We start from the raw sequence: 16553 nt of genomic DNA, 5'->3' as shown, positions 1-16553 counted from the left end.
AGGCAGCTTCCATATGGCCCAGGAGCGATTTACGACCCGAGACACTCTTCACCTTTACAAAGCACCCCTAACACGCCGCCTGACCACCCTACTTAAACACATTCTTCACTCACAGACCCACGCACACCAACCCCGTGGCAGGAGGCAATAATAAACTCCACAGGAGCATAACAGAGGTGTTGGTAGAGCAGAACCAGGTTTGAAGGTGTACTTGTTCGGACAGCAGCGTGCATTCGTAACAGGCAGGGATCCCACATTCCCATTCCTGCCCTGCCCACTGCAGCTACCGCCTCCCTCAGGGACTTGTCCTTGTGTACTTACAGCCGGCTCCCACGCCAAAATTCTTCCTCAGCCTCATTTACCTGGACATAATTCATTACTAATCAGCACAGCCTCTGCTGTACTCAGCAGAAATACAGGAGGGGGAAACTACTCAACCTAAGTCAAAGCTGTGGGGGTGAAAGGGGAAAAGAGGAAGAGAGCAGAGCAAAGATGACTGGTACTTTCTGTAACTTGTCTCAGGACATCAGGAGAAAAGCAGAAAAGCTCCTTTCTGTCACACCAGTGCCCAAACCAATATTCACAACACCGACACACACCTGCATCTTCCCACGTGCTTCCTCTGCGCTGCAAGTTGTGCCCTTGAGCTGCTGCGTGCTCTCAGAGGCAGCCAGAAGGGACGTAAGGGACTGCATCTAAAACGCAGTTGTCAGGGAACGAAAGGGGAAAAGAAGAAGGAAACGGAGAACTCGGCATAGCGCAGAATTGAGTATGTGGGAAACAAAACTGACTGGAAGCCGTGGATTCCAGGCAGCCATTCCTCCCTCACTTTATTGGAACAGAAGAGAGACGGACTGGGGGTGTCCAAGCCTTGTCCAAGCCAATCCCCCAGCTTACCCCTCGCTCTGCCACATAACCGTGCAGCCCCGTAACGTGGTATTGCCACTCCAGCAGCAGTTCGTGAGCTGTGCTGCGTTTGCAAGGCCTCAAGACTACAGCTTGTCAAGCTTGCCTTGGCTGAACTTCTCCTAACCTGCCTGTAACTTTTGCTTGATTTAGCTGTGACAGCAATCTTTCTAACTGACCAGGTGTCCGTGCCTAATTGGGCTTCACTGCTGTTTACCCTGGCATGCTGCAACCACAGCTTCACACAGAGAGCGGTGGCAAGCAGTCACCCTTGCAGAATGAGGTATTCCCAACCCTAACACAACGTTGTAGCACAGAGAAATACAGGCCTGGTATGAAAGCAGAGGCATTGAGAGGTGGAGACGCAGGCACAGGACATAAACAGATGCCTCGTACAGGGCACGGCACTGGACACCCCACAGCTCTCCAAGGTCAGCTAAAAGAAACAGGGACCTGGACAAAAATGGTTTAAGGGTAGTAAACAGAACAAAGAAATCATATTAAATATAGGCCACCTTTCAGGTGTTTGGATATAGCAGGCAGCTGCAGACCAAGAGCAAAGGCATAAAAGCATGTTAGCAAGCATATAAAAATGATCTCATGTGGTTCCTACGGTGAGGAAGACAAAACCGTCAACACGAACACTCATATCGCTCCTCGTGAAGGACACCTGATGCTGACAACTCGCCACAAAAGCTCACCACCCCCAGGATGAAACCACCGCGCTTAGGGCTTGGAGCAGCAATGAGATGGTAAGCTATTTTAACTGCATCGTTGTTCCTTCTTTTTCTGTAACAATCAGATTTCAGTTATTCTAACAATCAGCTTTTGGCTTCTCTTTTAAGCTTCCTTCTTTTAGCCATAAATGAGATTTTGCACACAGCCTCCAACAGAGGCCTGAGCCTGGTAATTTACAGACACATGGAAGAGAACAAGGCAGCTGGTGGGCACTAAGGCTCTCCGAGTCTCTCCCACACACCCACCACTACCACTGGAAGGGCCCAGGAGAGCAGCGCTTCAGTACCCAAAGGCTTCTGCATGATTCTGGACCACAAGTCCTGTGAGGAGTGGCTGAGGGAGCTGGCGTTGTTTAGTCTGGAGAAGAGGAGGCTCAGGGGAGACCTTATCGCTCTCTCCAACTACCTGAAAGGAAGGTGTGGGGAGCTGGGGGTCGGCCTCTTCTCACAGGTAACTAGGGATAGGACTAGAGGGAATGGCCTCAAGTTGTGCCAGGGGAGGTTCAGGTTGGAGATGAGGAGACATTTCTTCTCAGAAAGAGCAGTCAGGCACTGGGACGGGTTGCCCAGGGAGGTGGTGGAGTCACCGTCCCTGGGGGTGTTCAAGGAAAGGCTGGACGTGGTGCTTAGGGACATGGTGTAGTGGTGACATTGGTGGTAGGGGGATGGTTGGACCAGATGGTCTTGGAGATCTCTTCCAACCCTAATGGTTCTGGCATCTACTGCAGCAGGTACAAAGAGCACGAGGCCAACCCTCCTGCAGAGCACAAAAATCCAACCCCTCCTTCTTCCTTCCCAAGTGACACTTGACTCATCTCCTCACCAGAGCTGCTCCCGAGGCATACCTGTGAAACACAGCCCAGGAAACAGGATGATGACAGACACTACAAAACAGCCTGCATGGTGAGGCGAAAGGTGTGAGGAAAAAATAGTTAGACAAGGTAAATCTTTACTAACAAAATACTCATATTACCCAGAAAGTATCAGGAAAGAAAGAAGTGTACAGTCTCACCTAAAGGTTAACAACCTTAAGATAACAACTTCCGTAATGTCTTAATAGAACGGGCATGGAGGGAGTGAAAAACTATCAGACAGGAAAGGTGAACACACAGATTGTGAAAATAAAATAACGCAGCCATATTTCAATCAGAAAAGGTAGAGGGCATGAGCGTCACAAAGTGACAGTTTGGGAAATAGATCTGATAGGGGTACTTTCAAAAAAGGAGCATTTAGTGACTCAAGAAGGGTATACAGGCTGGGCAGATGGCGTAAGGAGAAAGATCTGCATGGTTTCTGTTTAGTGAACGCTTTGGGACAGATTTCATTTTGCTTCCTTGCCAGTATTAAGGAAAAGCACTCTCCAACCTGACTGCGGACTTGTCATTATGGCTTTATACCGACAAGCACCAGCACTCTGTCTCCTGAGAACGTGCAGACGCCTGCCATTACCCGGTGGCCGCTCCGTACGGCTACAAACAACCACCTCCACCTCCTTTTAAAAGCCACCTCACCGACGAGGCGTTCCCCGCGAGGACCCGCACCCGAGCGCGGAAGGGCGGCTCTCACCGCACCTCGGCCGGGCACCCGGGGCCGGCTCCACCAACGGCCCCAACGGCCCCCCCACCGCCACGAGGCCGCGGCCGGGGCCTGACTCAGCGCCGCCGCACCGGCGCTGTCACGTTCCCGGGGAGGGACCAGCGGGAGGGAGGGGGGGGGGGGGAAGGAAAAGGAGGGAGCCTCGCCGCCGCCGCCGCCTTACCCGTCCTCGCTCTTGTTCTTCTGCTTCTTGCCCATGGCGGCGGCCGCCCCCGCTCGTCGCTCGTCGCCCGCCTCAGCGCCGCCGGCCGCCCGCGCCCGCCCGCAGCCCCGTGCATACGGCGAGCCGCCCGCCCCGCCCCGCCTCGGCCTCCGGCCCCGTCCCGGCCTGCCCCGCGCCGACGCGGCCCCGCCGCCTCGCAGCGCCGCCCGCCGCTCGGAGGGCGAGACGCAACCGGTGCCGGTACCGCTGCTGCTGGAGGTGGCGGCGCTCGGCGGCCGGCCGGGCGGGGGCGAAGAGAAGCCGGGGCGAGCCCTGTGGTGCGTCCCGGGAGCCGCTAGCCAGGCGCAGGAATCTTTCTTTGTTTATTATTTTATTTTTATTATTATTATTATTTTATTTATTTATTTATTTATTGCCGCCCTCCCAGCCCCGCCGCCCCCGCCCCGCCCTTACCATCCCCTCTCTTATCAGCCCCAGCCGCCGGGGAGCTTATCTCCCCGCCGCACCGCGCGGAGTTCCAGGAAACAATAAAAAAAAAAGCACAAAACTTTTTTTTTTTTAATTATTATTCTTTTTAATCATTTTTAATACCCCCGTTTCTCACACACCCGCCGCTCTTCCGCAGCCGCGGCCCCCGCGGCCACCCTTACCTCGGGGCCGCTCCACACACCCTGCCCCGGGGAAGGGCCGCGCGCGGCAGCGGGGGGCCCCCTCACACCCCGCCGCGGCCGTTAACGGCCGCCCAACGGCCGCCGCCGCCGCCGCCGCCCCCCTCACGAAGCGCCGCGCACGCGCGCTGGCCGCCCTCGGCAGGAGCGGCAGCCGCCTCGACCAATGGCAGTGCGGGGAGGGGGGATTGTCCCGCCCCTCGCTGGCTCTCGCGAGACTCTGGCAGGGCGCGACCGGCGCGGCTGAGGTGAGGCGGGGCGGTGGCGGATCTGGCACTGAGGTGAGGGGCGGTGGGGGCCGGGGAGGGCAAAAAAGCCCCTCATGGGGCCGGCAGGGAGCTATTTGGGGCTAAGGGGCCGCGCCCCCCGTGGGCAGCCGTTGTTCGTCACGGCCCTGCGGCGCCTGCGCCGGTACCGGCCCCGCCGCCCCCCTGTGGGGATCCCGGGGGGCTCCGGGGTGGGCGACTGCGCCTTGGGAGGGTCGGGACGGGGCCCGGCGGCGGTGTGGGTGTTGTGGGAGGAGCGGGGGTCACCGCCCCGGTGGCGCGGCTGGGAGAGCCGGGAGCTCTCAGGCCGTAGTGGAGACTGGAGGGTCTGATTTCCCTTTTTCCTTGCTGCTTGTTTCAGGATACGCCTTCCTAACCCCGTCCAAGCAGTGTTCGTGCCTTTCCTGAAGACCTAGTGGACTGTGAGCCGTGCCGGTAAGTTTTTTTACTATCCTTCTATTCTTTAAAAATACAAGAAAGACAAAGGAAACGCTAACAGAGACCCGAGATAAGGTGCTGCAGACCAGAGCAGGTCTGCCTGTGGTGTGTGTGGAGTGGGGCATTAATGCAATGCTGCTGACATTGCATTAAACTTGGAGTACTGCCATGGTGCTGGTACCCTGCCCATCACGACTTAAAATGGGTTCTTGCCTCTCTATGCAAGGTGTTTACAAAGTCAATGGTTCTGGTAGTTTGGCTATTTTAAAATATTGCTGAGAGTATTCTAGAACCCAAATCTGGTGCATCAACTCAGTGGCCAGCAGCTAAAGAATCCGATTAGGGTCGTTGTGCACTGTCCTTGTGTTTCCATTGTAAAGCTGTCACTCATTACATTGACAGTTTTTTGTAGCGTAACGTGAAAAATTATTCAGGAGAACAATCAGTTTTGTTCTCCCAGCTCTTCGAGCACCCCCAGCCTCGATATTTTCTGCCTTTTGAAGCATTTGGACGGGGGAGTTTTAGAGGAAATGATTTTAGCTGCATTTCTTCACAAAGCAATTAGGTAGTGGCTTTTGGGGTTTTTTAAATCCTTTCCCTGGCTGCCATAAGGTGGTGCTTGCAATTGCAGTCTTCTTGTATTAATTGAAGCAGCGTGTTTGCCTAAGGCGGTTGCTGTTGAGTACCCTTCCTTTTAGCAAAGGAGAGAGGAGCATTAATTCAAATATGTTAATACACATCAGGTACTTAATGCATTTAAACTAGTGAAAACATATGCTGAACACTACTTAGACTTAATTCTAAGACATCTCTTTCTCCCAGAAGGATGGAGCTTTCTGACTGCATCTTTTAGTTTCCCAGTATTAATTAAAGGTACACGGATGTGGCTCAGGATGTCTGTTCCTTTGGAACTTGTTAATTTTACTTCTTTATATTGATTAGTGATTCCAGGTTCCTGTGCACTGTCGGTACCTGGCCCTGGGGTGGAGAGAATAGGACCTGGCTGGAGTCCTTGTTGGTACTCTGAAGGGGGTTTCAATACCGAACATATCCATGTGCTGCAATCTTTTAAACAGCATTGCATTTTGCTTCTGTACAATGCATGTAAGAGAGATCAGGCTTTAAATTAAAAAGTCTTTACACGTAAATTCTGTGTATTGCTCTTTTCACAGATCTCAAAGGATCGCTTTACGCTTAAAGATGGCTGCTGATACATCTGTTGAAATTCTCCAGAAAGTTCTGGAGAATGAAATACTTCAGACCACCAAGGTAGTAGAAGAACATCTGGATGCTGAAATGCAGAAGCTGGACCAAATGGATGAAGATGAATTGGAACGCCTTAAACAAAGGAGGCTTGAAGCACTGAAAAAGGCCAAGCAGCAGAAACAGGTAAGTCTTCTACTAATATAGACTCCTGATGTGCAAAACATAACAGTTTTTGGAAATCCTAGGGGAACTGTACATGTGACCTAAGTGTTTTCTTCTCTTTCTTCACCCTTCTGTGCTTGTTAATTTTAAGCTATTCGGGAAAGCAGATCTCTGTCCATGTGTGCTTGCCTTGTGGTTTTCAGCAGGAGAAAGGAAGCTCTGTGATTATCTTACAATAAGGACAGGACAAGAGTCTAATACAGAGATTTCAGTGTGTTGTTATTCACTGAATGTTGTCATCTGAAATCATAAGCCTCACAGACAGCCGAATCGTAAGCCTTTTTGGTACCTTATACTTCTGAATTCTGGAGAATCTTAGTTAAGGCATGTAGGTGGTGCCTGTTCTTTTCTAAGGTATTTTGCGGAAGAAAGATTCAGGGTCTTTTTTTGTTCTAGGGTGGAACTTTGTCCCACTCTTCTACTCCAATGAAATGTTGGCTGTGTATGACTGGTTATTTTTTCTTGCAGAGAGGAATTCTGCTTTGGTTCCTGGTATATCTGGCTAAATTGTAGTCCTCATGCTCCCCCAAAAGTCTCCTCGAGCATAGATGGTTCTTCCTGAAAAGAAAGCTTTGGTAACATATGGTGTGAGAGCTAAATTCTAAATAGGGAAGCCATAGGTTTCTTAACTTCATGCAAATCTAAACAAAGAAATAGGGACAAGGGGGAGGTGACTGGGTTGAAAGGAGATGTTTTGGCTGTGGTGGCTAATGCCGTGCTTTCGAATGGGAACGCAGTTAAATGTTGCTGCGTGGTTGGGATGCTGCAGGAGAGGCAGAGTTATTTGCTTTGATTCTCTAAAGATGGAAGTAGAGAAGGTGTCACACTGCTTGCATGTCTTCAGAGGTTCAGTTCATATTTGGCTCCAGTGTTGTCCTTTTTCAAAAGTCGTAGCGCTTGGACGTTCTCTAGATGTTAATGTGTTAGTTCTCATGTAAAAAAATCTTCGTGCTAGTTGATTTCACCTCATTGTTCCCGTGCATTTTCGAATTTGAAGTAGGATACTGCTCTGTAAAAGGAGGAAGATGCCCCACGCTCTTCTGGAATAACAATGTGCAGGAAAATTAACTTATCCACTGTTGAAGCATAAGTCAGTGCGTGATTTGCATCATTATAAGTTCTTCACGTAATTTCTGCCAACGTTCATGTTAAAATGTTCAGGAAATGCTTTGTTCTGTTGTAATTTAGTCTACAGGAAATTTTTGATTTGCTAGGAGCTCCCCCCCCCTTTTTTTTTTCTCTCTAACACACAACTGCAAGATCAAGAATGGTGGGTTTTTTGCATTGAAAGCTGAAATGTCATGTTCTCGTCATGTTTTTGTCATGCTTCCCTCTTAATCATTTAGCTTAGTCTGTATGAGTTTTAATACAGTATAATTTTCTGTATCATGGCAGCTGTTTTTGTTGCTTTTTTTTCTTAACTGCATGCCTTGAAAATCTAGGAGCTCATCTTTTCCCAAACTGTATTTGCACATTTAGTTGAGCAGGTTTGAAATTGCCTGTAAACGTTCGCTCGTGAATTTCTGTTTCTCCCTTCCCTTTGTGAGTAACGGGTATGCATGCTTGTGTTGTCAGATTTTCTGGAAGCCTGGCTCTTAGTAAGATACTTTCAGTCTGTATTCAGTAGGTAAGCATCGTGTTTTTGTAGGCTTATTTCTCCCTATTTTTTTCATAAAGAGAAAGAAAAGAAATAATAGCTGTTATAACTTGAATCAGTTTTAGACAAGTTCTTTTAGGGTGCAAAAACATTTTAGAGTGGCCCAAGTTGTAGGTCTACAGTTTTCAAATTCTGACAACTTTGTTTTCAGTTTTCTCTTTGAACTAGTCTAATCTTACCGGGAAGCTGCGCTGCAGAAATGTCAGCAACTCTGTACAAAACTTGTATTTGCAAACAAGAAAGGTGCTCAGCCACCTGCCTGCTATTGAGAAAGAAGCAACTGGCCTAGAGACCTTTGCCTAATTTGTTTCTAACTATTACTGTATGAAATGGGTTTTCACTGAAGCCCCCTCCCTTTTTTTCTTAAAAGCTGTAGAGCTGGCATGACAGATGCAGGACTAACTAACTAAATACTAATTATTTCCTTTCCTTTTCCGTAAGGAGTGGCTTTCAAAAGGACATGGGGAGTACAGAGAAATCCCAAGTGAGAGAGACTTTTTCCAAGAAGTCAAAGAAAGTAAAAATGTGGTTTGCCATTTCTATAGAGATACAACTTTCAGGTATGGTAAATAAGCTATGTTCAAGAAACCTTTTGTTTATAGATGTCTACAAAAAACACCTTTTTTCAAATCTCACAGGTAAATACAGATTTTTAGAAGCATGCAAATTCCTTGATTTTCTTTTTTCCAATTCTTGCTTCCCTCTGAAAGCTTTTTATGATTCCAACTAAAGTTGACATGATTTGACAAGGATTAAAACCCTCTTGCATAGTTGATTAGAATAAAAATGCGTAACTTCTTTGACAGCGTTTGAGAGATTGCTGTGGTTCATTATTGATTTAGCTTGAGGGAGCCAGCTCTAAATTTAGTGACCATAGCAACTTCAAAAAGATCACTTTGGTTATTCCAGATGGAGATATTCTGGACAGTTCTGGCAACCAAAAATCAAAATGTAAACAAAAACCTGTCTAGGCATCTTCAATATTCAACGTTTTGACTTTGAAAGGATTTGTGGATACCAATCAGCTCTTTCCCTTTGGGCCTGTACCTTTGTGATTATGTCACTTCTTTAGGGTGTGAGAGACCTAGATCTATGTCTTGACTCAAAATAGGAACCTAAAATAAGATCTCCCACTTCCTTGGAAGAATTTCAGAAGTTCTGGGTTGTAGGCTATTCCTGGGTGGGTTTATCTCAACGTCTTCTGTTAAAATGCAATTGCAAAATAGAGCTGTTTGTTGAAGGAGGAGCCGGTTGTCCTATTTTTTTTTCCCAAGTTGTTTTCTCTGATTTACGGAACATAAACTGAAACAGCTTCAATGTGAGAAATTGAAAGAGGTCAAATCCAGATTATGCAGTGAGGCTTATGTGTCTTCTAAGTTAAATTTTTGACTCTCATAAGTAGAGAGTTTATTTTTGAGAGAGCTTTCTTGTGAGACCTCACCTGGAACACTGCATTCAGCTCTGGGGCCCCTAACGTAAGAAGGACATGGAGCTGTTGGAGTGGGTCCAGAGAAGGGCCACGAAGATGATCAGAGGGCTGGAGCTGCTCTGTTATGAATGAAGACAGGCTGAGGGAGCTGGGGCTGTTCAGCCTGGAGAAGAAAAGGCTCCTGGGAGATCTTACACTGGCCTTCCAGTACCTAAAGGGGGCCTACAGAAAAGCTGGGGAGGGACTCTGTGTCAGGGCATTTAGCGATAGCACAAGGGGTAATAGTTTTAAATTGAAAGAGAAGAGATTTAAATTAGATGTTAGGAGGAAATTCTTCACTCAGAGGGTGGTGGGGCCCTGGCACAGGTTGCCCAGAGAAGCTGTGGATGCCCCATCCCTGGAGGTGTTCAAGGCCAGGCTGGATGGGGCTTTGGGCAACCTGGTCTGGTGGGAGGTGCCCCTGCCCATGGCGGGGGGGCTGAAATTAGATGGTCTTCCAACCAAAACCATTCTACAATTCAAAATATCTGAAGCAATTGTATTCAGCTAGCTTTTACTCAAAGTTGAAAGAATATCTGTGCAAATAATTAGCTTAGAACAGGTTTGGGGTGTTTGGTTTTTCTGAACCAATGAAGCCTGTGGACTCAGACAGGAGGAGGAACTTAAGAGAAAGTTCTTTGTGAAATGTGTAGTGGTGACAACCAGCTCAGCTTGAAGCTGGTGTGTCAGGTTTACCAACTGCAGTATCAAGTTGCTTTCATCCTTGCCCATTCCAGCTTTCTGATCTACTCAGCCTTCCCTTTTAGTTAAAGGACAGCCACATCACAGAGTTTGTGCAGCTAAGCCATGCCACTCAAAGATGACAAGCCTACAGATCTCTGCCATCTGACAATTATTTTGAGCAGCTCATGTTACTGTCCTTTAACTGAGAAACAATAATTTTATGTTCATTCTTACTACGTTTTAACAGAAAAGTGAAATATTTGCTTATGGCAGTATTGAAGCACTCTGAAAATAATTTCTTCTGTGCAGCAAGTTACTGCATCTCAGCTGTGGAGGCAGTGACTAAAAAAAATACAAAGCTCTGTAACGTGCAGAGTACTTTTGTGAAGTTTGTTGCAGAGTTATTGTCCCAGCTCACAGTCAGTGGAGCTGAAGCAGGAAGAATAGAAGTCAGAGGGAAATTCCATCGATAAATGGAGGCCTCAAGAAATGAGAGAGGCTGTGAGGTGCATGGGTGGTGTAATTAGGAAGAAACAAGAGAAATGCAAGGTGTAATTGTGCGTTAAAGGTGCTCCAGGGCGTTATTCTATTAGTTATTAAATCTGTCTACCTTCAAAACACGGCTTCTCTTGGGACTAAATTTTTAATTGCAAAGGTCATATCTGAGGAAGTAACATGATAGAAATAGCTCTTTACAGTTCTTTAACTTGCTGTAAAGCACATGTTCTTCAGCTTATTGAGTCTAACATTTTATATGTTTTGTTTCTTTCGACAGGTGTCAAATAATGGACAAGCATTTGACCGTATTGGCAAAAAAACATGTTGAGACAAAATTCTTGAAATTAAACGCAGAAAAATCTCCTTTCTTATGTGAGAGACTGCGCATTAAAGTAATCCCCACTCTAGCACTAATAAAAGATGGAAAATCGCAAGACTATGTTGTTGGCTTCACTGATCTCGGTAACACGGATGACTTCACTACAGAGACCTTGGAGTGGAGACTAGGCTGTGCAGACATAATTAATTACAGGTAATTGTTTCGTGATTGGTTTATTTTCAGATACAGTGCGAGGAGAAGGTACTTGCAGACAGATGAATCTCAAAGTTTGTAACTTTGATGTGTTATATGCTTTAAGACACAAGTGAGTTCAGTCCAGTTATTTATTCTGCGTACTTTGGCAAGGGAAAGAAAAGAGTATCTCTTTGGCAACATACTGAGATGTTAATAACGATCACTATAATATCTTTTTTGTACAGGAATAAAAAACAAACACAGTTCCTGCTGTGAGGTATTTAGGGTAGCTACACTCCTTTGATAAGGCCTGGCCCAGCCACATGTCTAATGTAATCCTTTCTACAGCAGCTTAGATGTCACGCTTGCAATACAGTCAAGCTTGAGCATTGTAATCCCCTTAAGTGAAAACTGTAGGTTGTACTTAAGAGGCATCTTAATCCATACTGCATATGACTTTTTTTCCAATGGACAGTATAAAAAAGTGCAAATAAATTATTTTTTTGGCAGTACAAGATAATCATTATAACTGCCCGCATTTAAGACTTCAGTACACAAGGCAGCAAAAGGTCACAATAGCCTAACTTTTCTGGAAAATGATACAGCACTTTCTGCTTTGCTTTCCAGTCTTGTTAAATGTTATCTTTATCTTTTTTAGGTTAGTCTTCATTTTTGTTTTGAGTGTCCTTGGTTTTTTATTTATATTTTTATTCTATTTTATATTTGTCTGTATAGTTTATATACTTATGTAGTTTATTTCAATGGTTATTCCCCAAATTTTGACAAGAGGCATTGTTAAATCTTAAAGGAAAAGACCTAATTAGCTGTTGAACTTCAGATGAGTGAAGTGGGAATTTATAATTCAAAACAAGTTGTAATCCCACTTAGCAGTTCAGTATCGAGCAAACACAGCGGAATCAAAGGCAGTCTGGATATTTATTCTAAACAGCAACATCCTTTTATGGGAGAAATAATTCAGTGAAATTGAACTAAGCTGCACTGAATTTGTTAAATTTTAGTACATCGGCTCACTACATAATTTTACTTCGTACCAGACTGATCGTACTGTGTATTCTGCTCCTAGTGAAAGAGTTGTTTGGGTTTTTTGTTTTGGTTTGGTTTGGTTTTTACATCCTCGGTTTGGTACCCTGGTTTTGCAAAGTGAGCCATGATATCTGTACAGCCCAGATCATTCTTGTATGTGTTCTCTGGAGTTCCTTCTTAGAGTCTAGAAACAATTTTTTGTTGTTTTTTTTTTTCTTTTTTTTGCTTGTTTTTGTTTCCTTCAGTCTGTGGGAGAGCAGATGGTGAAAGGATATATTGTATTTAAGAGGAAAAAAACTGTTCAGAACTGTTCAGGTCACATCATCTCAGCAAAATCAGGATTCAAGTGGTATATTGGCTAATTACTGACATGTTATTAACTAACAATCAGTGAACTGTGTATTTAGGATCAATATCAGCAACGTGTTATCTACAAAGTGTTAATAAGCAATTTCCCACCACCCTTCTGTAGCTAATTCCAGAAGGTTCTAATTGCTCACTCTCTGACATCGAGATGCAAGCCCCTCACAGGTCATGTGAGTTAAAAGCACGTATACCCTAAGCGAGGCGGGGGACCCCCCTCTTGCACACCCCTGCTGTAGGAGATGTGGGACCTCCAGCTTTATGTGAACGTGGGGAACAGCACTTAGCAACAAGGTGCGGGTCCCTCCATGCCCCACCAGCTGCGCCCCACCAGTGTCAGATAAGGACGTTGCTGTATCTGGCCTAGGCAGAAGTGGACCAAAGTGTCTTCTGGTGCTACAAAACCCATTTTTGACTCTGTTTTTATTCCACAGTCTCTTCCTGGTTTATTTTCTTTTGTACTTTTGTCTCTTCCTTGGTTGTAAAAAGCCTCTGTGTAATTCCCTGTTTATTGTTTAATAAGATGAATGTCTGTCCTTAGAGTGATGGGTTTTCCACAAAAAGCCCTTTCAGACATTTTTTTTCTGCAGAGCTCTGATCACAAGTGCTGTATACACTCACATTCCTGTCTTAGCTGTTGTTTTCCAGGCCCTTCTGCAACACACAGAATGTGCTGTGCTAGTCATCCCAAAGTGCTTCTTAGGGTGGCTTTAGGGAGTAGGGTTTGTATTCTCTTAGTGTTTTGTGGTTTTTCTTTTTTTTTTTTGGAGGAACAAGTAGTCAGAGATGCTGCTTTCTGTCTGCAAAAATATGGCTTTAATCGATACCTCTTACTCTCTTCCTCTAGTGGAAACCTGATGGAGCCACCTTTTCAAAACCAGAAGAAATTTGGAACAAGCTTTACAAAGTTGGAGAAGAAGACCATCAGAGGGAAGAAATATGATTCAGATTCTGATGACGACTAGAATAGTTAAATGTATTTGTAAATCATCTTTTGTTTATGCTTGGTACATTTTTAAGAATGTTTTTTATAAAGCTTATTGCTTTTTCACTACATCTGCACATAATGTTCACTTTTCTATACAGTTTTATACAACTGGGTCATATCAGAAGAAAGCTTAAATATTTTTTTTTCCTCTTTTGGAGGTCATTTGTAATTCAACAATCTAAGTCCTATCTAAATATGTTGCAAATGATGAACTTTGTCTGAGAGTACATTTATGAAGCGTTGTGAAGTAACTGTTAGAAAAAACTGTACCAAGACAGACCAAAGGTCCATCCGGCCTAATATCCAGGCTCAGTGGCCAAAAGCAGATGCACAAGGAAGAGAGGGGGGGAAAAAAAAAAAAAAGGGTGAGCAGATAGCGATGCTTCCCCAGAATGTACTTTGAGCAGTCTGTGGCTTGGGGAGCTCCGTATCTGAAAGCATTTGCTGGATAAAAAGAAATCTTTTGAAGTCCTCATTGCATCTTCTTAGCATCCACCTCATATGGCAAGGAATCCACAATTTAAGTGTGTTGTGTGAAGAACTGTTTCCTATCGTTCTCCTTGAATCTGACAATTCCCTTTTTTTCTGGTTTTCTTCATTAAAGGAACAACAGACACTTCTGATAATTTTCTCTATCAGTTCCTTTTCCAGTTTACTTTAATCTTATTACTTGTTATTGGTAAAAGCACTGCAAATTATTAGCAGCAGGAATTGTGCATTTTAACGAAGATTGCTTACCTTATGGTGCCATATCATGACATTGAGTAACTTTAATTATATTGCACTATAAGTTGTAAAAACAGACATAACTTCTGAAATCGGTGGTCAAGAGAAATGCCCTTTTGCCATCTACGTATGCCGCATGTAAAAGCTGATACAGCGGGTAATAGCACATAGCAACAAGCATATTGAACACAGCCTTGTTTGCAGGTTTGTATGATTCTGTGGTTTTGAACGTGTGAATTTTACAGCAGATGCTTTGTACAAGAGGGTAGGCTAGAGAAAAGCGTTCGGGAGAAGCCTTGATCTGTTAGATATAGCGCAGCATGCTGTGTACCGTTTCTTCAGTAATGGATGGGATTTTCAAGGGAGATCTTCCTTGGAACACAACTTAGAGCTTCTGCCTAGGCGAAGTGTTGATGACTTGTCTTAGTTTTCAAAAACAGAGTTTGCTGTGTGCTGGAGGACCCTTTAGCGGTAGTACTTGGAATCCAGTTGGCCCAAAAAATGATAAACTGGGTCTAGTTACTCTTGCTGCCTTGTAGTGGGAGAGTTCTTGTGATTGGGCCAGCCCAGCAATATTACTCTAAGTTTAAAAATAACAATAATTCTATTTTATTTCAGTTCATGTACATTGAAATAAAATTATTTTAATTCTAATGTTGACTTTTGCATCCTTTCAAATAAAGTCGTCTAGGTGCTGTGGGTCACTTTCTTTTAATAAGGGTCTGTCAAAAAGTTGCACATGCTCTTTCTAGGTTTCTAGTAAGCTACGAACAATTCTGTCTAACATTAAGGCATCGCTTTGAGAAAGCAATCAGCTTAGGATGTATGCAGCCACATGTTAGTGTACTAGAAGCTGGAAGTAGGCTTGCTTCAAGTTGATCTCATTTTCAGTGCAGAAACTCTAAATGAACAAGTAAGTGTTCTTTTTTGCGTCTGGTTGCATGGAATTAAATTTAGGGAACTAATATTCTAACAGTCTTGCTAGGAGTGCCTTAGCAGGACTTATCTCTGAGCCCTAATTACATTGTCTAGGCTGTGGGAATATTAAATCATGTTTAAAATTGTTGCATTCTCTCTGGAAATGCATTTAGGCAGTAGCTTGTTAGGTTTCTGACATATTGTGGTGTTAAAGGTTACTCAGTTCCATGTGTGAACAGTCCGATTACAACCTTGGTGCAAATGCTAGTTGGAGGCAGTGGTTTCATGGCAGTTCAAGTTGATTTTTTTTCTAGGTTAATCTTCAATTCGAACTGTTCCTTCTTCTGGCTTCTAGTAGGGCCACACACGCTCCTGTGCTGATACAAGGAGTCCACAGGAATATGATAAAAGGGGGGGTTGAGTGTATACTAATTAGTTTAAACTTTTTTTGAAGTAGCAGCCTTATAGATGGATCTGCCTGCTTCAGATCTTTACTTTTACATCTGCTTTCTCCCCTTTCTGTCTTGAATGAAGATTTAAACTGTCACTGAATGGTCCTCTTGGTGAGTTTTCCATTCTTGATCTGCATACTATGATATAGATATAAACAATCCAAATCCATTGATTTTGTTTTGGGTGAGATGTAGAGATTCTTTAAAATGTGGAAAATTCTTTTAGTTTGGGTATTGAGGAACAATTTTTTTCTTCTGAGGTGAAGCTCAGGAGGTACAGAGGTACAGATTAAATATTGAAATGTCCATGATACTAAGACATGCTTCAGCAAGCTAGAAGAGGAAACAATACAAAGAACATTAATTTAACAAAATGTCAGCTGCACAAACTTGAAAATCACGAAGCTTGGCTTTGTCAACAGTGATGTAGTGGCAATAAAGCTGACAAAAAAAGGCATTGAGGACACACGATATCTAGAAAAGGCAGGGGTTGTGTGTCATTAGTTGCTTACAGCTGTAGGATGGTGTATGTAAGGCCGTGACTAACTGGGACTCCTGAACCCAGGCTAATCACAAAATGGTGCCTGGCCTGCACGTGTCAGCCATGAAAGGGTGTTACGCAATGAAGAGATGAGAAAATGTTCACATGCAGCCCTTGGAGTTATGGGGCTTAAGCATGAACCGAGCATGTAACATTAGCAGTGATTAGTGCTTGACTCCGTGCTTGATGCTTCCGTGAAGTAATCCTTAATGCATGGGGAAAATAACAACTGACCAAGGTCGGCGCTGCTCAGCTCTTAATGCCAGGTGATGTGAACTTGTCTGTGCGCTGATCCTCAACTGAGCCCACGTTGTGCTTGGGATGCTCTGAGTGAGGAATCCACCCAAAAATTAAATGGAGCTTTGGGATTTGGGAAGCGTGGAGAAGTTCAGACCTTGAAAGAGGTTGGATGAGATGCAAGCTCTGGAGCAGGTAACAAATTAGCAGCTGCTCTCAGACCCCCGGTAGGTTGGGACCCCCGTGTTTGTGATAGAGGCC

General features: G+C 44.7%; 2 protein-coding genes across 5 annotated transcripts in view; one reads left to right on the top strand and one right to left on the bottom strand.

Moving 5' to 3' along the window:
• Nucleotides 1-3535, bottom strand: part of EIF5B (eukaryotic translation initiation factor 5B) — a 34657-nt gene extending 31122 nt beyond the window's left edge. The window contains exon 1 of the mRNA XM_040550272.1: nt 3403-3535. Within this exon, the coding sequence (XP_040406206.1) occupies nt 3403-3437 (35 nt within the window). The 5' untranslated portion in view covers nt 3438-3535. The remainder of the gene's footprint in view (nt 1-3402) is intronic.
• Nucleotides 3536-4009: 474 nt separating this feature from the next.
• Nucleotides 4010-14795, top strand: TXNDC9 (thioredoxin domain containing 9). 4 transcript variants are annotated; one of them, XM_040547223.1, is made up of 6 exons: nt 4010-4318; nt 4698-4771; nt 5947-6163; nt 8301-8419; nt 10787-11041; nt 13278-14795. In XM_040547223.1, exons 3-6 carry the CDS (start codon nt 5975-5977, stop codon nt 13393-13395), a joined length of 681 nt encoding a protein of 226 aa, XP_040403157.1. In that variant the 5' UTR covers nt 4010-4318; nt 4698-4771; nt 5947-5974; the 3' UTR covers nt 13396-14795. The 4 variants fall into 4 exon arrangements, with proteins under 4 accessions (XP_040403157.1, XP_040403074.1, XP_040403237.1 ...); XM_040547140.1 differs by having other exon boundaries at nt 4018-4351; XM_040547387.1 differs by lacking the exon at nt 4010-4318 and adding an exon at nt 4349-4481.
• Nucleotides 14796-16553: the final 1758 nt, after the last annotated feature.

Source organism: Cygnus olor, chromosome 1 (assembly GCF_009769625.2).
Source record: "Cygnus olor isolate bCygOlo1 chromosome 1, bCygOlo1.pri.v2, whole genome shotgun sequence".
Classification (NCBI taxonomy): domain Eukaryota; kingdom Metazoa; phylum Chordata; class Aves; order Anseriformes; family Anatidae; genus Cygnus; species Cygnus olor.
Note: the sequence above shows the minus strand (reverse complement) of the source record. Positions and strands in the feature narration are given on the sequence as shown.

What these genes read in the sequence shown, in the direction of transcription:
- TXNDC9 (XM_040547223.1), top strand. Translation starts at nt 5,975, where the DNA reads ATGGCTGCTGATACATCTGTTGAAATTCTCCAGAAAGTTCTGGAGAAT. An exon ending in AGGCCAAGCAGCAGAAACAG is followed by an intron (nt 6,164 to 8,300) that starts GTAAGTCTTCTA and finishes CTTTTCCGTAAG; the next exon opens with GAGTGGCTTTCAAAAGGACA. An exon ending in TATAGAGATACAACTTTCAG is followed by an intron (nt 8,420 to 10,786) that starts GTATGGTAAATA and finishes TTCTTTCGACAG; the next exon opens with GTGTCAAATAATGGACAAGC.